This window comes from Protomyctophum bolini (assembly GCF_963924005.1).
Source record: "Protomyctophum bolini genome assembly, chromosome: 11".
NCBI lineage: Eukaryota > Metazoa > Chordata > Actinopteri > Myctophiformes > Myctophidae > Protomyctophum > Protomyctophum bolini.
Window position 1 is genome coordinate 4,499,596 of NC_137872.1, and position 22,500 is coordinate 4,522,095.

Sequence of the window (22,500 nt, forward strand, 5' to 3'; positions counted from 1 at the left end):
GGAAACCACTGTACTATACAGTATAGGTCTGTTGTATTAACATGTACTTCATCCCATAAAGCCTAAAGTTCTGGATCGCAGCTTTTAATTATTGTTGCTGTGAGTGAAGATGGACTGAACCGCCGTTACATTAACATGGCGTTGGATCTCTTTATCTGCTCTCTCTCTCTACCTCTCTACCTCTCTCTCTCTCTCTCTCTCTCTCTCTCTCTCTCTCTCTCTCTCTCCCCCTCTCTCTCTCTCTCTACCTCTCTCTCTCCTCTCTCTCTCTCTCCCCTCTCTCTCTCTCTCTCTCTCCCCTCTCTCTCTCTCTCCCCTCTCTCTCCTCTCTCTCTCTCTCTCCCCCCTCTCTCTCTCTCTCTCTCCCCTCTCTCTCTCTCTCTCTCTCTCTCTCTCCCCCCCTCTCCTCTCTCTCAGATCCAGTATATCTAATGAAAGTCCCTATATGCAGGGGCACTACTGTACTGTACTGTACATTATCACAGCTCTTAGGGTAAAGATGGAGGGAGGGGAGGGGGAGGGGGGAGGGTAGGGGAGGGGGGGCAGAGGAAGAAGAAGAAAGGGTGGGGGGATGGGTGGGGGGGGGGGGGTCGCTGAAGGGTTGGGTTAGGTCTGGAAATTCAATTACATTCTGTGCCCTGGCAGTATAATTCCACTGGTTGAAATGGTGACGGCAGAGAGAGAGGGAGAGAGAGAGACAAAGGATGGATAGAGATGGATGAAGAGAGAGAGAGGAGAGATGAAACGTTGCAGAACAGAAAGATACCCATACAGGGTTGAAGCAGGGGCTGGACTGGGACAGATGTTCGGCCCGCAAATTTGGCCCAGACCGACCCACCACAACCAGCGCGCAGATAGCAGAAAACTCTACGGCCCGCTCCGTCGAGGCACACACACACACACACAAGCCCTAATAATACCACCACTTTTACAGAACAACATAAGTCATACAAAACCAACATACAACTACACAACCCTTGGTTGCTCTCACAAGAATGATCCCCGGAACACATATTTTCAGATGGGGGGGTCGGCGGCCAATTACATATATTTTTGGGGGTCCTTGACATGAAAATGTTTGAGAACGACTGACACGGAAACATGCGGTTTTTCAGAACGCTGTCAGGATTTAGAAGGCATTTCTAGAATCGTCCTCAGGTCTAAACTTGGTAACATCTGTCCACTCTCAGAGTTAAATTGACAATGAGGATTTTAAGTTTATACTTGATGAGTTCAGAGAGTGTAAGATTCAGTAATGATTCAGTGGCAACAGAGCAACCAAGTCTGACGTCAATATCGCTATAAGTCAACGGGTTCATGTACTTTATTTAATTTTTTATTATAATCCCCCATATCTTGTCCAAACATCACAAACGCTATTATCCTGGTGGAGACCTGCAGTGCCCCCGAGGGGAACTTTCTCTAGTTTTAGTAGTTCTCTAGTATTTGTGACGTTTTAGTGTCCTCGGGCCTCCTCCTGGAGGAGGAGGTTCTTTTCCAGAAGAAGTATTATTAAAGTTAAAGTTTTACAATATCAGAAAAAAAAGGTTGGATGTCTTCGATGAATCTATCACGGTTCAAATGGAGTTTGAAGTTATAATGGGTTACGTATAGGAGGGGGCGGGGCAGCTAAAATGAACGCATTCTGACCTGAGATCAGATTCATACGAGGTTTCCACTGGACACACACTGGTCCTGATTCTAACCCATTCTGACCTGAGATCAGATTCTAAAATGTCAGTCGTTCTTCGATTTTTCAAAAACAGCAGACCTACAAGCTCGTATCGCGCCACTCGGTGGCGCGCTACGAGCTTGTAGATCTGCTATTTTTCAATAGCTAAAGCATAACATGATGCTAACACCAGAATGGGTTCCCGTTCAGAATGGGTTAATATCAAATATCTTAAAATGCTGAATGGAGCAACTTAAAAACGGTGTGGGGTGTTCACATATCAGTACAGACGATGAAATGACCGACCAAAATATCCCTTTCAATGCAGTCTTACTGTATGTTGCTACTGTATATGGCGTGTTCAATTCCACCAACGTGACACACATGTGTCACCGTTCATCATTGTTATATACAGCAGAAGGATAGAAATAGAAGCGACTTAAAACTACTCATAAACTCCTCTTTCAATCAGTGGCATATTCTTCCTGTTGTCATTAATGTGGTCACATGTGCGCTTCCCCTGGGTGGGTGTGTGTGTGGGCGGTGGTGTGTGTGTGTGTGTGTGTGTGTGTGTGTGTGTGTGTGTGTGTGTGGAAGGGGGGGGGGGGGGGTCCAAGGCTTTGATGTTGAGGAACAGACAGTCCTGGGAAGCCAGGGATGATTTCAACACCCCAAGCAAGCCATGCGATGAGTCGATGACAGCTAGGGTGATATAGTGTGTGTCTCTCTCTCTCTCTCTCTCTCTCTCTCTCACACACGCGCACAGACGCACACACAAACACACACACACACACACACACACTGGCCTGACTATCCACTAACTCTCACACGTTGTAGAAGTGCAGCGTGTTGTCTAGACTGTATCTATGTCTCTCACCTCCTCCTCCTCCCCCCCCACTGCTGTCCAGCTCAATATTCCATCTCAACTGTGGTGCTGCTGACTCTCCGGCTTATTTATCTGTGTGTGTGCGTGTGTGCGTGTGTGCGTGTGTGCGTGTGTGCGTGTGTGCGTGTGTGTGTGTGTGTGTGTGTGTGTGTGTGTGTGTGTGTGTGTGTGTGTGTGTGTGTGTGTGTGTGTGTGTGTGTGTGTGTGTGTGTGTGTGTGTGTGTGTGTGTGTGTGTGTGTGTGTGTGTGTGTGTGTGTGTGTGTGTGTGTGTGTGTGTGCGTGCGTGCGTGCGTGCGTGCGTGCGTGCGTGCGTGCGTGCGTGCGTGCGTGCGTGCGTGCGTGCGTGCGTGTGTGTGTGTGTGTGTGTGTGTGTGTGTGTGCGTGCGTGCGTTCGTGCGAGACAGAGAGGTGAGCTATTATGTCTGGGATGAGCACCTTTTACGATGGAGAGGGCCACTATAGTTACACACACTCACCCCAGAGGGGCATATTCCCTCTGGGCCGCGACCGTAGGGGGCCGCCAGGTTATTAAAAAATATATATAATTTGTACTGCAGGCAAGGCAGGCCAATAGGCGGGCAGGCCACCAGGAAAGGTCCGGGCGTGCTGCCCTTCTGCCATCATGATAATGTCACTGTACCTGTAGCCTATCAGTGAGTGACAAATAAACCCTCTTCTATCGCGAATCCTTTTGCCTGCATCGTCGTTCTTGCGAGAGCAAACAAAGGGTTGTGTAGTTGTCTTCTGTTGGTTTGTATCATTTATGTTGTTCTGTAAAAGTGGTGGTATTACTGTAATTAGGGCTTGTTTGTCTGTGTGTGCCTCGGCGGAGCGGGCGGTGTAGTAGCGGCCGGTTGTGGTGGGCTGGGCTGGGCTGGGCTGGGCCAAATTAGCTGAATTTGTGTCCCAGTCCAGCCCTGCATGCGAGCAGTGCTTATTGCGCGTATAGGTAGCGACAGTGCTGTGTGCAACATGTGCACATCTTGTTACCGGTGGCGGACCGGGTTTTTTTTTCTTCTCCAAACCACCCAAATCACTGAATTCTCCTTTAAGTGAAGGTGGGGGCCTCATATGGCCGCCAGTAGGAGGGACTGTATGTGGTATAAGTTCTGACGTGGTGGCGTCCTCTTGCCCTGTTACAGCCAGGAGTTGAGTATACTTTGTCCGCTGTATCTGAGTAAACTGTATTACTGGGTAATAGTAATAATAATAACCATAATGAGATTTTTGGTAACAGTTTTGTATTTTTTTCCCCCCTGCATAATGGTGGCCTAACTCTGGCACGCTCTCATTACACCATTAGCACGGCTCTACAGTAACTACATGCTGATTCATGCTTCCTCGTTATTGTCACCGTGCGGCGTGGCAGAGCGACGGAATATAAATTAAGCTTAATAATGACAACCCAATGAAGATCCTAGATTAATCACCCCCTGTGTACGAGCACTTCACTAGACGTGGATAAAGGATCTTAACCCATTTTGGGCGGGGACCCCTTTTGGTGTTATAGCATTATGTTAGCTATTAGCTGTTATAGCTATTGAAAAATAGCAGATCTACAAGCTCATAGCGCGCCACCGAGTGGCGCGCTACGAGCTTGTAGGTCTGCTATTTTTGAAAAGTCGAAGAACGACTGACATAGAAACATGGCTTTTTCAGAAAACTGTCAGAATGTGTAGAAGACATTTTTTAGAATCTGATCTCAGGTCAGAATGGGTTAATGAAAGTCGGGACCGATGCCATTACCCAAGCAGCACTGTCTATAAGCCCTTTACTCTCTCTCTCTCTCTGTCTGTCTCTTTGTCTTTCTGCCTCTCTCGACCCCATTCCCACTCTCTCCTGTGTGTGAGGGGGACTTAACGAGACCTCTCCTCCTCCCACTGTGTGCTTTACCACCAATGCTCCGTACAAATACGCTGTATTTTAACACGGACACTAAACTATAGTTCAGGGCCAATCTTTGTTACGTAACGCTGCTTATCGCCGGGAGGAAACCACGTAACTAATTGTTTTTAGGTTTTTGATTATTATTTTTATTGTTTTTTTTGTTTGTTGCATAAGTCAGTGCTATTGAACACCCTTTACGTCTGTGTGTTGTTCCATAAATCAGTGCTATTGAACACCCTTTACGTCTGTGTGTTGTTTCATAAATCAGTGCTATTGAACACCCTTTACGTCTGTGTGTTGTTCCATAAATCAGTGCTATTGAACACCCTTTACGTCTGTGTGTTGTTCCATAAATCAGTGCTATTGAACACCCTTTACGTCTGTGTGTTGTTTCATAAATCAGTGCTATTGAACACCCTTTACGTCTGTGTGTTGTTCCATAAATCAGTGCTATTGAACACCCTTTACGTCTGTGTGTTGTTTCATAAGTCAGTGCTATTGAACACCCTTTACGTCTGTGTGTTGTTTCATAAGTCAGTGCTATTGAACACCCTTTATGTCTGTGTGTTGTTTCATAAATCAGTGCTATTGAACACCCTTTATGTCTGTGTGTTGTTTCATAAATCAGTGCTATTGAACACCCTTTACGTCTGTGTGTTGTTTCACAAGTCAGTGCTATTGAACACCCTTTACGTCTGTGTGTTGTTTCATAAATCAGTGCTATTGAACACCCTTTACGTCTTTGTGTTGTTTCATAAGTCAGTGCTATTGAACACCCTTTACGTCTGTGTGTTGTTTCATAAGTCAGTGCTATTGAACACCCTTTACGTCTGTGTGTTGTTTCATAAGTCAGTGCTATTGAACACCCTTTACGTCTTTGTGTTGTTTCATAAGTCAGTGCTATTGAACACCCTTTACGTCTGTGTGTTGTTTCATAAGTCAGTGCTATTGAACACCCTTTACGTCTGTGTGTTGTTTCATAAGTCAGTGCTATTGAACACCCTTTACGTCTTTGTGTTGTTTCATAAATCAGTGCTATTGAACACCCTTTACGTCTGTGTGTTGTTTCATAAGTCAGTGCTATTGAACACCCTTTACGTCTGTGTGTTGTTTCATAAGTCAGTGCTATTGAACACCCTTTACGTCTGTGTGTTGTTTCGAAAATATTGAACCAATGAAAAGTAGTAAAAAAATGCTTCGGGAGAAAACCTCTTAACTCCATTGGACCCTCAAAATGTCTGCTAAAGCACCTAACTCCACCACCTCTCCCTCTCCTCTCATGGAAGTAATTGAGAGAATATATAAAGTCACTACGCCAACTTTGATGAGGCAAGCGTTGCTTTGTTTTCAATAAAAGGCTTTCTTAACCCATTCTGAACGGGAACCCATTTTGGCGGTTCCATACATTTCATTATGTTATAATTTAGCTATTGAAAAATAGCCACAGAGTGGCGCGCTACAAGCTTGTAGGTCTGCTATTTTTGAAAAATCGTGAAAATGTGCCTCAAATCTTTCAGAAAATTGTCTGTTGATTTAGAAAACTATATTTTTTTAAATTTCAGGCCTTTCCTGAAACATTTACATTTTTCATTTTACTGAAAAACAATCATTTTGGCAGAGATAATCACATGATGTCCCCTAACCCTTCCACTCAATTCAACTCACGCACGAGAAATTTACATTTAGATTTACATGGCTAAAGTGGAACAAAACAATCCAGATAAAACAATGTTTGTACAAATAAATATTGAATATGAATAGGAATAAAATGGTAAAAAAAAGTGTGATTAACACTTTGAGTAATACTATCTTGTGAAACTATAAAAAAAGATTGTGCATTTTCTGTCATAGTACACCCATATAGGAGAGGTTAGCCTGGTATAAATCAAATCAAATCAAACTTAATTTCTAGAGTACATTTACAAAGACCAGAAGGTCAAGCAAAGTGCTGTACACGATCATGAGGCAAACAAACAATCAGCACAAGTAGCATAGCAAAATTGCAACATCAAAGCAACACAAACAGTACACAGGTTAATTAGGTCAAACATTGATATAGACCGATATAGATTGGTATAGACTTTTGAAAGGTGACGGTATTGTTGTTTGCATTCACTTAGTATAACCTTTGCACAAGTATACAGAAATGTTTTCAAATGTAATTGATTCAAAGTTAGTTGCTCTGTTTATAAGGCTGTGGCTCAGGAGGTAGAGCAGGTCGTCCAATGATCCCTGGGTCGGCGGTTCGAATCCCGGCTCCTCCTCCTGTCCACATGTCGAGGTGTCCTTGGGCAAGACACTGAACCCTACATTGCCTCCAATGAGTCGGTCGGTGTGAGCTCGCCACCATTGGTGTGTGAATGTGGGAAGTGAGGACGCTGGCGTCGACTGTTCGCCGCTTCACCTCCCAATGTATGAATGAATGAACCATTGTAAAGCGCTTTGAGCACTTGGAAAAGCTCTATAAAAATGCAATTCATAAGAACCGTATGTACACCGATGTCATTCTGGTGTAAACACTGCAGGGATATGACTTGTATTCCTTAATAAGGTGGTTGTATATATATATTCCATTTGACATCCTTCTCTTGACATATAGAAACATAGGTTTTTTTCATAAAGCTTTTAGGATTCTGAAGACTTTTTATTTTTAGAATCGGCCTCCTGAATAATATGTTAAGAAAAAGTGGAATATTGTTCAAGCAGAGGCTACAGCTGTTTATCTCTATATGCGCTTCTGGTTCTCTCGCTCTTTATCTATCTATCAAAACAAGAAGAAGAAAAGTTTAAATTCTGTATAGGTGGATGGAAAAGGTTTTATTCCATCCATCCATCCATCTTCAAAAAGGAAAGGAAAGGTACTTTGTTTACCCAGGCCAGGGTAACTGGACTAAGGAAAGGAAAGGTACTATGTTTACCCTGCAGGGTAACTGGACTAAGGAAAGGAAAGGTACTATGTTTACCCAGGGTAACTGGACTAAGGAAAGGAAAGGTACCATGTTTACCCAGGGTAACTGGACTAAGGAAAGGAAAGGTACCATGTTTACCCAGGGTAACTGGACTAAGGAAAGGAAAGGTACTATGTTTACCCAGGGTAACTGGACTAAGGAAAGGAAAGGTACTATGTTTACCCTGCAGGGTAACTGGACTAAGGAAAGGAAAGGTACTATGTTTACCCAGGGTAACTGGACTAAGGAAAGGAAAGGTACTATGTTTACCCTGCAGGGTAACTGGACTAAGGAAAGGAAAGGTACTATGTTTACCCAGGGTAACTGGACTAAGGAAAGCAAAGGTACTATGTTTATTGTTTACCCAGGGTAACTGGACTAAGGAAAGGAAAGGTACTATGTTTACCCAGGGTAACTGGACTAAGGAAAGGAAAGGTACTATGTTTACCCAGGGTAACTGGACTAAGGAAAGGAAAGGTACTATGTTTACCCAGGGTAACTGGACTAAAGGAAAGGAAAGGTACTATGTTTACCCAGGGTAACTGGACTAAGGAAAGGAAAGGTACTATATTTACCCAGGGTAACTGGACTAAGCTCAAGAACTTGTTTACAGCCAGGCCCTGCTCATAGAACATTCCATGGTAGAGGTTCAATGCCTTGTCCATTAAGGGCACTTCATCAGCGGTGGTAATTTTAACGTGCCGGTCCGGTGGATACGAACTATAGCGACCTTCTGATATCAAGACCGCTCCGCAAACCGTTCGGCCAACCGCTGCCTTTTCAACCGCTTATCCGTAGTCGGGTCGCGTGGGCAACAGCTCCACCACAGACTTCCCTCTCCTCCAGAGCAACATTAGTGACTTCCTCCTGGGGGAGATTCCGAGACGTTCCAAGGCACAGTGAGTCGATGTATTTCCTCCAACTGCACCTTGGTATTAACGGTCTTAAACCCCTCTCTCTCTCTCTCTCTCTCTCTCTCTCTCTCTCTCCTCTCTCTCTCTCTCTCTCTCTCTCTCTCTCTCTCAGGATGACAACTCCATGTTCTTCCAGTTCGGTCCCTCCATCGAGCAGCAGGCGTCGGTCATGCTGAACATCATGGAGGAATACGACTGGTACATCTTCTCCATCGTCACCACCTACTACCCTGGATACCAGGACTTTGTCACCAAGGTAGAACCACACACACACACACACACACACACACACCACCTACTACCCTGGATACCAGGACTTTGTCACCAAGGTAGAACCACACACACACACACACACACACACACACCACCTACTACCCTGGATACCAGGACTTTGTTACCAAGGTAGAACCACACACACACACACCACCTACTACCCTGGATACCAGGACTTTGTCACCAAGGTAGAACCACACACACACACACACACCACCTACTACCCTGGATACCAGGACTTTGTTACCAAGGTAGAACCACACACACACACAGTCACACACACACACACACCACCTACTACCCTGGATACCAGGACTTTGTTACGAAGGTAGAACCACACACACACACACACACACACACACACACACACACCACCTACTACCCTGGATACCAGGACTTTGTCACCAAGGTAGAACTGCACGCATGTGTGTGCACACGCACTCACATACTGTATGCATACGCACACGCACATGCGTGCACACACACACACACACACACACGCACACACACACGCACACACACACACACACACACACACACACACACACACACACACACACAAACACAGCTCACGTGAAACATCACATGTACTGTGCACAGTACATGTGGATGGACTTTGATGGACGGTTCTGTACGTATACTGTCCAAAATGCAACAGCGTAATGCTGATATTTTGTAGTATATACAGTATACATTATACAGTATAAAACACAAATGGAAGATTTTCTGCCAAGAGTTGATTTGTGTTCCACTTGTCTGGAAGTGTTTGTTTGCCTCCCTGATATCTACTGAAGAGATTGTGAGGCTAAAAAACATTGCCTGAGATTGTTTTGTTTGTTTCATTTTAAAGATCCTGTACTGTGCTGTGCACAGTACTGTACATGTGGACAGAAAAGAAAGTGGATAAGTGGTGCTCAATATTTCATGTCAAGGATCTCAAAAATTGGCCGCCGAACGCACACCTGAAAATATGTTGTTTTCCAGGGAGCAAAGATTTGAATTTAAAAACGTTGACTCTGTAACAATATTGTAACCGAGGGGGACCCTACAGGGCCTCCTTGTCTGGTCTGGTGAGAACGAGTGCCGAAGGATTAACAGGAGAACAGGGCCTATTTCCTTTGAACGCAGGCAGAACCGGGGATTACTAGCGAGGCCTCGATATGGAGTCTGCTAGGTGATCTGGGTTCTTTCTTACTTCATTCTGTCTATAACCTGCGCAGGCACTCGTTCTTATAGTCCCGGGACGTCGGGGTGATGTCACGCTCTGACGTCCCGGTATTGATGTCAGAGACATCGTGACGTTCCTTCGTAACACTCCCCCTTAGTGAAGCTATCAGCTTCACTATCCGTTTCCTCTTGTCCCTGCGGCTGTAGCCGGCAGCTTCCTGGAACTCGAACAGCCGCGTCATGGGCCGTGTGTAGTTGCGGCTGCATGACTGCGTCTGGGGCTTCTTCACGAGGGGCGACTGGCCGATGTGGAACCGGGGGTTGTCGCTGGGCAGTGGTGACTGGTGGCATCGGGCTGGCCCATGGGGAGGGCGATCCGGTGTCCGGATCGGGCATGCAGGCCTGGAGTCCAGGATGGCTCCTCTTGATCGGCGCCGAACTCTCCGCTTCCTCTGGGGCGGCTTGCGTCGCTGGTATTGCGGATTGGGTGCAACTCTGCCTTGGGGCCTTGGCACTACGGCTGTAGTGCAGATGGGGAGTCCTCCCTCGAGCTCCCCCCCTCACACCCATGGCGGCCATCGCCGCACCGGGCTCTGGTCTCGTGTGCGCGAAGGCTTCCATCGGATTCTGCCCTGAGGTGTGTTGAGGTGCTCTCGCAGACTCTGTCGGAGTGCCAACGGGCTTGTCGTTCGGACTGCGAGGACCGAGGGGTCGTCGGCGCCGCTGGGTGGTGGCGGCGCGTCAATGCTGGAGGTGGGCTGCGCAGCGATGCTTGGGCCGCTGCAGCGTATTCATCGTGTCGGCGTGCGCTGTCGCTGTGGTTTGTTCCGTTTGTTCCTCTCCCCCCCTGCGTTATTTCAACGCAGTGGCCTCGGTGCGTCCTTTATAGGACGAGGCTGGGGTGTCGGACAGCACTAGGCTGCGGAGCGCCGACTTCGCCGCTGACTTGCAGTCAGTGGACCTGTTGGTCGGTGGGCGCCAGGGCCATTCGACCATTTGACGTTCGGGTCGTAAAGCCGGGCGACAAACGGGCTGGCGTTCGGGTCGTAAAGCCGAACGACAGGCCTGGCTAGCATGGGAGGGCGTCTTACGGCATCTGAAATGATGAGTGGAGGAGGCACCATAGCACCTCAAGCATGAGGCGTTTGAACGTGGTGTGGGGTCGCGTCCAGCTAGCGGCCGCTGGGAGTGTCCAACCAATGACTGCCAGGGATACAGGCTCCTGCTGTTTCATGACTGATCTGAGGCCGGGCAGGCCGAGGAGTTCGGCCTTGGCTGCACGGGGCTTCGTTATTGGTCCCGGCGGGTTGCCAGGCTGGGACGTGCTTGGGTCGATTGGTAGCAACCAGTCGTTCCTCCGATGGGCGCTAATCTTCTGATTGCCCGCGGTGATCATTAGCGGTTGCTTGGGCCGTGCCGTGCCGGTGTGATGAACCACTGCGGCTGTCAGTGAGATTACCAGAATTGCCAAACCTAGCCGGCCTAGTCTAGTCGGCCTGGCTTTGTTCGGTTTCATCTCATTGATCTGCAACGGCTCTCCGTCGGGCAGGACATTGTCGCCTCTCCTGGGCGCCGGGTGGGATGTCTTCCCGGTCTGCTGCTGTAATGAATGGACATGCTCGTCTCGAGGCGAGTTCACACGAAGGACAAGGTGGAGCGTGGCGACTTGGCCACTCATTGGGGCTAAGGTGGTGCTCCCCTTGTTCCCTGTATGCGCGATGCTGGGTTGCGTGATGCTAAATCTCTTGGTCTCTAGCGATGTGCTCGCTCTTGGGGCGGGGACGGGGACAGCCTTGGCTGCCAGCGTTGTGGCGGTTAGAGCTGTGCTTGAGGCAGACGTCTCGGCCGTTGGCACTGTGGCAATCGGCGCTTTGGGGGCGTTCAGGTCGTAAAGCTGAATGTCCTCGGTGGTCGCTCGGCTTCCCTTGAACTCTCCTGAGTGGAGGTTCGCTGCCGGCTTTCCCTTTTGAGTGACGGGGTGGCCGGGGGTGCCGGCGCCGCGGTCGACCATATCGAGGCCGGGGCCGATCTTCCTCCCCCCGTCGACCGTAGCGTCGGGTGCTGGCGGAGGGGTACCACGTATGCTGCTGTCTTCACCCGGTGAGGCAGAGTGCTCACGGGCCTCGTTGTCCGGGTGCTGGATTCCAACATCGGTGGGCAGAGTGGGCTCTGCGATGTAGCGCGCTGGGTGGGGTGGTGTGTCTGCTGGCCGTGCCGTGTCCTGAGTGGGCGGGGCGTGGGCTCGCATCGCACCGAGGGCTAGTTGGCTAGTGGGCGGTTGGTCGTCGCGGTAATGCGGGTCTGCGCCCGCCGACTGTGCGTGGTAAGCATTGCCGGGTCCGTGCTCGGTGCCCTTGGGGGGCCCGTTGGCGGGCGGTCCATGTTCCGAGGGCGGAGCTGGGGCCTGACCCGTACAGGCTGAACCGTGACGTTCGACGTCCGGGTGCGCATTGGCAGGCTCCGTGGGCGCCGAACGGACTGAGCCGTGGCGTTCGGCGTCCGGGGGCGCGTTTGCGCGCTCCGTGGGCGGAGCTGCGGCCTGGCGCATGCAGACTGAGCCGTGGCGTTCGGGTCGTAAAGCCGGGCGACAAACGGGCTGGCGTTCGGGTCGTAAAGCCGAACGACAGGGGTCGGAGTACCTCGTGTTGTCACCGAAGTTTTGCACCCAATCCGCGAAGCGATTGTAGGACCAATGGGGTGGGCGGCTGCGATGCGGTTGATCTGCCGGCCGTTCGCTGGGGTATGGTTCGTCGTATGGCTGGTAGCCAGTGTCGGAACTGTGGCGGTTGGCGTCTGGCGGGGCGTTGGCACGCTCCGTGGGCGGAGCTGGGGCCTGGGGTCCCCCAATTGTACGGGCCGACATGGCTGCAATGAAATCTGCGGTGGACGCGGTAATGGACGCGGTCATGGCGGTCATGGCCGCTATTGTCTCTGCGTGGCGTCTGTCCTGGGCCGCCTGGGTCATGGCCGCTATTGTGTCGGCATGACCGCCGACGGCCCGAGCCAGTTGGACTCGGGCCGCCAGGGCAAGGTTGGCCTCCGTTGAGGCAGCGTCGGGTTGATGCCCGTCCTGCTGGGCCATGATGAAGATTCTCAGTGGGTGAGGTGGGGACTGTATGTAGACGGTGTTAAGGCGTCTTCCTTAGGTTTTGTGCGCTGGGTGGGCGGTCAGGTCAAGATAGGGTGTAAACCTTGTTTTGCTGGCCGCTCTATCCGGCTCGAAGGACCAGTTGTAACCGAGGGGGACCCTACAGGGCCTCCTTGTCTGGTCTGGTGAGAACGAGTGCCGAAGGATTAACAGGAGAACAGGGCCTATTTCCTTTGAACGCAGGCAGAACCGGGGATTACTAGCGAGGCCTCGATATGGAGTCTGCTAGGTGATCTGGGTTCTTTCTTACTTCATTCTGTCTATAACCTGCGCAGGCACTCGTTCTTATAGTCCCGGGACGTCGGGGTGATGTCACGCTCTGACGTCCCGGTATTGATGTCAGAGACATCGTGACGTTCCTTCGTAACAATATATATATATTCAAAGATTTGAGGCGCTTGCAGAATGCAGCGTTTGCTTACGGTGAAAGAAATGCAAACGCCACTCCTCTCCTTTGCATGCCATGCTGGAAGGGAAGGCAGCGTTCAGGAGAATGGCTTTTTTCATCTCCCGAAGTCGTCTCCTGAACTTGAACGCAGTATTTTGCGCTGAACAAATTTGTTTATAAATCCATGTCGTTACACACCGTATCTCCACTAGCTAAAGAGTGCTGGGTTGCGCCCCGAAAATACAAGCTCACAACGCGTCGCAGCGGGACGTGTTGTGAGCTTGTAGATCTTCTATTTTCCGCTATTTTATTTAATCCATTTAATCAAGCGATTTTTAGCAACATAGCAACATTTATAGCCACATCCGGAAGTTATACCGGATGTGGCTGGAGCAGCTAAATGTAGCCAAAACACTCTTAACAACAACGGGAGGCATGATTAAATCTAACGCAACGAGTTATTAACGTTTTAAGATTTTCGTTGTCGTCAATGACGTCCCTCTGTTGTGCAACATCGAGGATTGCGCAAACAGGCGCTCCCAGGCTGTAGAGCGATGCGATCGGTTTTCATATCAATAATCTTCCTCTTTTTGGATAAAACTTCGTCCTGGGCGCTGGGTGTTACAATTTACAATTTAGGCATTTAGCAGACGCTCTTAATACAGAGTGACTTACATCAAGCAAGAACAAAAAGCATGGGAATACAGCACATATCATTTATCATGAAACATGCGTAAGCTAAGAAAGTAACAGTGGAATATCTATATAATGAAACTATGCATATAAACTATGCTATACATATGTACTATGGCGTGCTATAACTACATACAATGCGATTATAGTGCTGTCTACATAACATGCTATAAGTCTGTATCAAATGCTATCTAAATCTACAGAAATGCTATCTAAGGGGGGTGGGGTAAGTGCTATGGGCCATGATGGAGTCTGAAAAGGTGGGTTTTCAGACTACGGCAGAAGATTGTTACTAATAGTCGACGGTGAACTTCGTCCTGGGCGATTAGGGTGTTAACGGGATTTCAGCCCCCGCCTCTCTAACACTCTGCACGTCCCTGTATCCCAGATCCGCAGCACCATCGAGAACAGCTTCGTGGGCTGGGAGCTGGAGGAGGTTCTGCTGCTGGACATGTCGGCCGAGGACGGAGACACCAAGATCCAGAACCAGCTGAAGAAGCTCCAGAGCCCCGTCATGCTGATGTACTGCAACAAGGAGGAGGCCAACACCATCTTCCAGGTGGCGCACAGCGTGGGCATCACCGGCTACGGATACACCTGGGTGGTGCCCTCCCTGGTGGCCGCCGGCTCGGACCTGGTGCCGGCAGAGTTCCCCACAGGTACGCTTTATGGTTACAGTACAGAGTTCCCCACAGGTACGCTTCATGGTTACAGTACAGAGTTCCCCACAGGTACGCTAGGTTACAGTACAGAGTTCCCCACAGGTACGCTAGGTTACAGTACAGAGTTCCCCACAGGTACGCTAGGTTACAGTACAGAGTTCCCCACAGGTACGCTAGGTTACAGTACAGAGTTCCCCACAGGTACGCTTGGTTACAGTACAGAGTTCCCCACAGGTACGCTAGGTTACAATACAGAGTTCCCCACAGGTACGCTAGGTTACAATACAGAGTCCCCCACAGGTACGCTTCATGGTTACAGTACACTGTAGTGTACAGTTTGGTTCCCAAGCTGTGGTGCGTGCCTTCTTAGGTGTGATTCATACTCCTATTTTAGAGCCGAATAAAAGTCGGTTCGGCGCTGTAGAGCCTACAATGTGAGGGTTTATACCGTCCTAAAGTCGGCTCTTCGGTGCTACTGAATAGGAGTATTAAATCAAATCAAATCTAACTTTATTTGCATAGCACCTTTACAACAGCCAAAGCTGACCAAAGTGCTGAACAGAGTAAAAACAGGACAGTAGAGCGTAGCAACATAAAACAATGAAAAGAGACAATACAATATAAAACGGAGCATACAATAAGCACAGGACAGGAAATCAATATACAGGTAAATCAGGTGCAGTTAAAGACGAGGGAGAACAGATGAGTTTTGAGGAGGGATTTAAGAATCGGCCCTTAGGGGGTGAGCGACATGACAAGGCTAATGGTGGTGCTATATGGTTTTATTTTAAATATATTAACATATTATGCCAATATTATGGCAAGTATTATGCAGAATATAGCCTATGCTGCATATATTATGTCATATTCAGGTTCATATATGTGGATAAAAAGGACATATATGTCTCTACATAGCTTATGGAATTTATATTTATATATATATGTGGGGCGACTGGGGGGGTGTGTCTGCATGGCCCAAAAGGTTTGGGAACCACTGCAGAATAGGAGGAACACAGTGTTGACTCTGTTGTTTTCCATCCATCCATCTTCAACCGCTTATCCGTAGTCGGGTCGCGGGGGCAACAGCTCCCTTACCTCACTGCTCCAAACTTCCCTCTTCCATGAGCAACATCAGTGACTTCCTCCCCAGTGTTGATTTCGTCAGCATTCGTGTAATCTATCACGAATCTATATGTAAAGGTGTATGAATGTGTGTGCGGATGGTTGAATGTACGGTATAAGGCACAATCTGTGTAATCTCCTTTCATTGTAAAAATGGCAAATATTGAGACGTATCATGGGGACAAAAGCTGTATATAGGACCCTATAGCGCCCCTGAAAAACCAGCAGTATATGGTAGTGTATTTTAGCCACCGTTGTAGAGTAAATCATAGTGGATTTATGCCGGACATATAATATAAGTGTGATAATTTGTTGGCGTTTGCCTGGTTGATTTACGGTTCGGGGCAGAGATTATAGACCTCATGGCGCTTTCTGGGAATCGGCTTCCAGACGGGAGATCACTGTGGCGTTGTTTTTTTTTTTTACGATCTCGTATTGGCATCCGCCCATGATTTACTGTAAATGGGACTTAGGGGTGTGTGTGTGTGTGTGTGTGTGTGTGTGTGTGTGTGTGTGTGTGTGTGTGTGTGTGTGTGTGTGTGTGTGTGTGTGTGTGTGTGTGTGTGTGTGTGTGTGTGTGTGTGTGTGTGTGTGTGTGTGCGTGTGCGTGTGCGTGTGCGTGTGCGTGCGCGTGCGCGTGCTTGCGAGCGTGCATTCCTTCATTTGTGCAAGAAAATATTTGGTGCGTAAAGTCAGATTAATTTGTATGTATTTGCCTTCATGCTTGCATGCATTCATACGTGTGCATATGATGTATACTGTATAATATACAGTGTCTGTCTGTCTGTCTGTCTGTCTGTCTGTCTGTCTGTCTGTCTGTCTGTCTGTCTGCCATTAGCGTTCCAGGCCACAGAGTGTGATGTATTACGTTGTCAGTTCATGTAAATCATGCAGTATTATTATGCCAACCGTTGATTTACAGTTGCCAGGGGAGATAATAATGTGTGGACGGTGACCATGCTAATTTATTAGTTGGCTGCATGATTAGTTGGCATTTATACTTGTATACTTTACCTTATTATTCAGACCATTTTCCAAAGCATATTATACAGTCTCAGGTGCCCACTCTTTTAAAAAAGAAGAAGAGAGTGGGCAAATATGCCCAGTTTGCCCACAAAGAGTCCATAAGGGAGTTGGCATGTTATTGCAATGGTCAGGAGGTGCACGGCTGCTGCACGCACAACCACACATCCACAAATGAAAGAAAAACATTGTATTGAAGTATGCTGGTGTAGTGGCAAGCTCAAACAAACTTTGCCACTTGGCTGGGCACATGCATGTACAGTATATAGAAACCGTTTTTGACCCGTTCAAATTATAATGTCCAGGCATTGACTGTTGTAGGGTGTAGGGTTCCCATTTATTCAACACATTAGGTATTACAGCAGTTTTCTTTATGCAAAATAAAATGAGAGGGTAAAAACCGTGTGATCTCTAGCCTGTATGCCCATACCTTCCAAAACATCAACCTGGCTTGTTGCACCTGTGGTCCCTATGTCACTGTGTGTCACTCATTGTGACACACACCCCCCCCATGGCCCATCTAACAGGTTAAAGGCACACACAGGCTCCTGTGCATTGGTATTCAGATGGTACTACTCCGGCCCCTGTGTGTGTCCATGAACCAACCCACCCATCCATCCATCAGAACTCCTGCATTGTGCCAGAAACCAACGGTTGGTGTTACAGGAGGTCACATTTGGCCTGTGGTTTTAAAGGGACATGTCAACGCTGGAATAAACTGCAATAAACAGCAGTCACTCAATGTTAAAGGGGAGTTTCGCACAAGCTGTTTTCTTACCGTAATATATGAAGACACTGAAAAACACCCCCCAAAAAGCGTTCCAGACCAAATTAGCAGATTGATGATTGGTGGATCAATTAAGCGCTCTGAAAGAAAATCATTAACATGGTGAATCACATCTTGATGACAATCACATCATCAAGATGTGATTCACCATGTTTTTGTTCAGACCTCCGGTTCTAGGCAACACAGAATGGGGGGGACATTCACCATGTTTTTGTTCAGACCTCCGGTTCTAGGCAACACAGAATGGGGGGGACATTCACCATGTTTTTGTTCAGACCTCCGGTTCTCTAGGCAACACAGAATGGGGGGGACTTTATTATTTCACCATGTTTTTGTTCAGACCTCCGGTTCTCTCAATCACATCATCAAGATGTGATTCACCGTGTTTTTGTTCAGACCTCCAGTTCTCTAGGCAACACAGAATGGGGGGGACATTCACCATGTTTTTGTTCAGACCTCCAGTTCTAGGCAACACAGAATGGGGGGGGACATTCACCATGTTTTTGTTCAGACCTCCAGTTCTCTCTAGGCAACACAGAATGGCTCTATAAAGGTCTATTAAGGACATAGTAAAAATGTTGAAAATGAGGGGAATGCCCCTTTAAGTCTGGGACACTATTGGGTGACTGGAGTCACAAATCCACAGATGTTCAGCATAATTATGCTCATTACAGGATTGGAACATTTTTTGTCTACTTTAGGGTCATAATGACATTCAGCCCAGGCCACTGTTTTTTGCTATACCTGATATATGTACTTTACTTCATTTTAACTTACTTTTCTTAAGTACATTTAGTGTGAGCTAATTTAACACTGAGAGTGTATACAAATGGTACACTCTCAGAGTTACACCCATAAGGGTCCATTTGGTTCCTATCATTAACCCATTCTGACCTGAGATCAGATTCTAAAAATGTCTTCTACATCCTGACAGTTTTCTGAAAAAGCTATGTTTCTATGTGTCAGTCGATAGCAGACCTACAAGCTCATAGCGCGCCACTCGGTGGCGCGCTATGAGCTTGTAGATCTGTTATTTTTCAATAGCTAAAGCATAACATAAAACAACAAAAGGGGTTCCCGCCCCCAAAATGGGTTAAGCTGGAACTTCCTCAAGGACCCCTGGGGGTCCCCAGACCCCACTTTGGGGAACCACTGACATATACAGTATATGAATACATGGTGGCGCCGGTTCCGAGGTGAACCGGGTCTTGAGCAGAGCGTTCTGTTGCATTCTCTTGACATGGTGATTATAGTTACAGCGTGTCCTCCGTTTCTTTGAGTATTTTCAGAACTGCAGGTATATTGACGATCAGGCAGTGGTTGTTAAGTGTGTATCTCTGACATTAAACAGCTCTCAGGGTATCACGCTCTCAGATTAACACGCCCAGTGTCCATGATTAATTTAGTGAGCTAGCGCTGCTAGCAACACAAAGAATCTCCACTGAAATAGACCGCATGGCAGTGCAAGGTCATCAGTGACTTCAATATTCACTCCCACCAACTCAGAATCTAAACATTTTATTAAAACAAATTGGAGTCATTTGACTGGTGGGTGGGCATTATGTTATGCTTTAGCTATTGAAAAATAGCAGATCTACAAGCTCATAGCGCGCCACCGAGTGGCGCGCTACGAGCTTGTAGGTCTGCTATTTTTGACGACTGACATAGAAACATAGCTTTTTCAGAAAACTGTCAGGATGTAGAAGACATTTTTAGAATCTGATCTCAGGTCAGAATGGGTTCAAGTGTGTCTCTCACAGCTCCTCACCTCCGATTATCATTATTATATAATGGCTCCTCACAGTCTCGTGATTTCCCCACTTCTCTCTCGAGTGTCCAATTATCACGATCCTCAGTCTTAGATACTTGAAAACATCGCCTACTTAACTAGTTCATACCCGTGCACGGGTTCATGAGCAGAGCACTGTTGATTCATTCATTAACTAGTTCATACCCGTCCACGGGTTCACGAGCAGAGCACTGTTGATTCCCTCCACTGAAACTAAGACGAAAAATGTTCGTCGACTACCTTTTTTTTCCACTGATGGAAACTCAATAAAAACTAAGCTATGATATACTAACAATTTCGTCAACAAATTAACAACTAGACTAAAATGCTAGGAAGGGACTCTAGTGGTCAAGAGATCCAGTATAAGTCATTTTACAATTACAATTAGCCCACAACGCGTCGCGCTGCGTTTAGTCGAACAAAACACATTTTGTTCGACTAAATCAACTGTAGATTTAGTCGACTGAAACTAGACTATAACACTAAAACATTACAGGTGACTAAAATGTGACTAAAACTAAATGAAAACTATTCAATATTTGCTGCCAAAAACAACACTGTTCATGAGCGCCACAGTTTTGTGCGGAGATTGGGTCATGCACTGTGCAGACTTACGCACGCACGCACGTGCCGTGTGTTGTGTTGGCTGTCTGCCTATAAGAAGGGGGTCGTACACAGTAGCCTTTATGCTTAAACTTTGGGAGACCAGGTTTGTTGCAGTCTTGCATGCTAATAATGGAGACAGACATGCTGTGGCTATGTGGGGGGGGGGGGGGGGGGGGAGTGTTGTTGGTGTTCCACGAAGCATTGGCCGGGGGTCCGCGGACCCCCATGGCTGGGGTTCAACTGCACTAAGCATGCTGTGGTACGACGACATATAAGTGCATCTTTCTTAGGACCATCTTATATTCTAACTCGTGTAGCACGACTACAGTGAGACTAAACTCATTGGTTAGCATTAACAATACATACAAAAAATACATACGGTAATTACAAATACATTCAACATTCTATATTCTATAGAATTAAATGCAACATAATAAGAATAACATTATGGCCATGTGGTCAGCTGTAGCAAGTGTTCCTTTAAAGATAATTTATGTTGTGTTGTGTTAATGTGAGGTGGTAACATGTTCCAAAATGATATTGACCGATACGTAACTGTTTGTTTAAGGAGGTTCGTTTTTGGAGCAGGGAGTGATAAATGACCGAGGCTTGCAATTCTGGTGTTATGATTATGTCTGTCACTTGATTTTAATAACTGTTTGAAAAAGTAATCTGGTGTTTGCTTAGAAATTGTGTTTCTAACAAACATGAGGACACTGATAACCAGGACAGGCGTTTATGCATATATTCAATATTTGTGCGAGTAGAACAATGAAGCTCTACAACTTGTTCAGAACCGAGCTGCTAGACAGACGGGCACTTCATTGTTCTACTGGCACAAATATTGAATATATGCATAAACGCCTGTCCTGGTTATCTGTTAAAATTTAAAAACAAACTCTATATCACTTTTAGAATGAATACCAGGCTTTAATTTCTTCCGCGGTGGCAAGCCTGGTGACGCGAGGTTAGCTTATCGCTGCTGTATATGCTGTTCCCATAGAGTAATTTATTTTAAAAAGGATCGAGACCGAACCGGAGCGTTAGCCCCGCACTCCCCTGCTATTCATTTCAATAGAAGTCGCTCAGTGGCGTTTTGAAGCACCCGGAAGACTGCCGGAGGTACAATTATAACTCAACGGCTCGAGCGAGCGGAAGTTTAGCCTAGCCTAGCCTATAGCCCCGGACCGGGCTTACGCACGTGACGTCATGAATGTCCGTCCACCTCCATTAAAGTGCTACAATTCCACACTTCACCAGTAGGTAGTGGTATAGCTTCAACGTTGGATATAGCCTTATAGTCTAGTATCCAGAATGTGAACCCGGACATGTTGAGTACTGAGTACACCAACGTTTTATGTTATACATGTTGAGTGTGGGTCCCCAGCATGTAGAAACTGCCGGATGCTACCTTGCATAATGTTGAGAATTTTTCAGAATTGGCATAATATCTGACCATACCATTAACAACCAAAAAGAAAATCTAAATTTCATCATGCTTTATGTAGAATGTGACATTTTTTCATTATGCTGAATCCATTCCAAGCATTGAATGAATGAATGAGTTTATTTCGAACATTATTTGAAATCAAATACATTAAAACAAAACTGAAAAAAAGAAATAAAGAAAATACTCCAAACAATGTCCGAAAAGGAGTAGTAGGGTGAACTGAAGTATTAAACTTATTAAGCCCCTATACCCCCCTTTTGCTTTTACCCATAGGCTATAATATATATACATGTATACACACGTATATTTACAACAACCCAATTTATCGTTGCTTAAAGGAAGACATGAAAATAGAGCAAATTAAAATAATCTCGGCAATAACGGAAATAAAATTGATACAACTGGTAAAACCAGTACTTTAACTAAAAAAATATATATAGATAGATTTATTTATTTTTGTGTCATGCACCAAAGGCGCCCAGCCCACATGGACTTACAGGACACACCATATCATTGCATTCAATATTGCATTGTGTACAATAAACAGATATGTTTTGTTGATATTCCCCTTTTTTTTTTTTTTTTTTTTTACACAAACAAAACATTCTGCCTTATTTCCCACGCCCTGCATAAAAAGTCTGCCAAAGCCTTTCCTAAAACAAAATTCCAGTTTTTCATAGTCCTCCAACCAGAACAAGTCAGCACAGATGGTTGTCATTTTACAAAATAATACATGTCTTAATTCTTCATAAAACAAAAGATGAATTTCATTTTCAATTTCTTTTAAATCACACACAAGACAGACTCTGTCCTCCTCAGGAGTACCAATGAATCTACCCGTTTCTAAAGCTAATGGTAAGGTCCCAGAATGCTATATATATAGGATATATATGGATATATATATTGGATTATATATATCCAAAGGCCCACAGCGGGCTGGATTGCCACAAAGGTGCTTTAGGACAGACAATCAGTTGTGTTGACTCATTGCGTCAACACCGCCCCTCCTCGTCTAAGTACCTCCTAAATATTTATTAGTTTCATTAGTTTTGCACAAAATAAAACACTCCTTAGGCTAAAACGG

At 46.5% G+C, this 22,500-nt stretch overlaps 1 protein-coding gene across 1 annotated transcript in view; it reads left to right on the plus strand.

Annotated features, from left to right (window-relative positions):
• The window catches only part of grin2ba (glutamate receptor, ionotropic, N-methyl D-aspartate 2B-a), a gene marked incomplete at its 3' end in the record, with an annotated part of 145,735 nt that overhangs the window by 14,355 nt on the left and 108,880 nt on the right, over positions 1 to 22,500 (plus strand). The window contains 3 exon segments of the mRNA XM_080775516.1: positions 8,421 to 8,522; positions 8,669 to 8,710; positions 14,366 to 14,636. Of these exon segments, the coding sequence (XP_080631642.1) occupies positions 8,421 to 8,522; positions 8,669 to 8,710; positions 14,366 to 14,636 (415 nt within the window).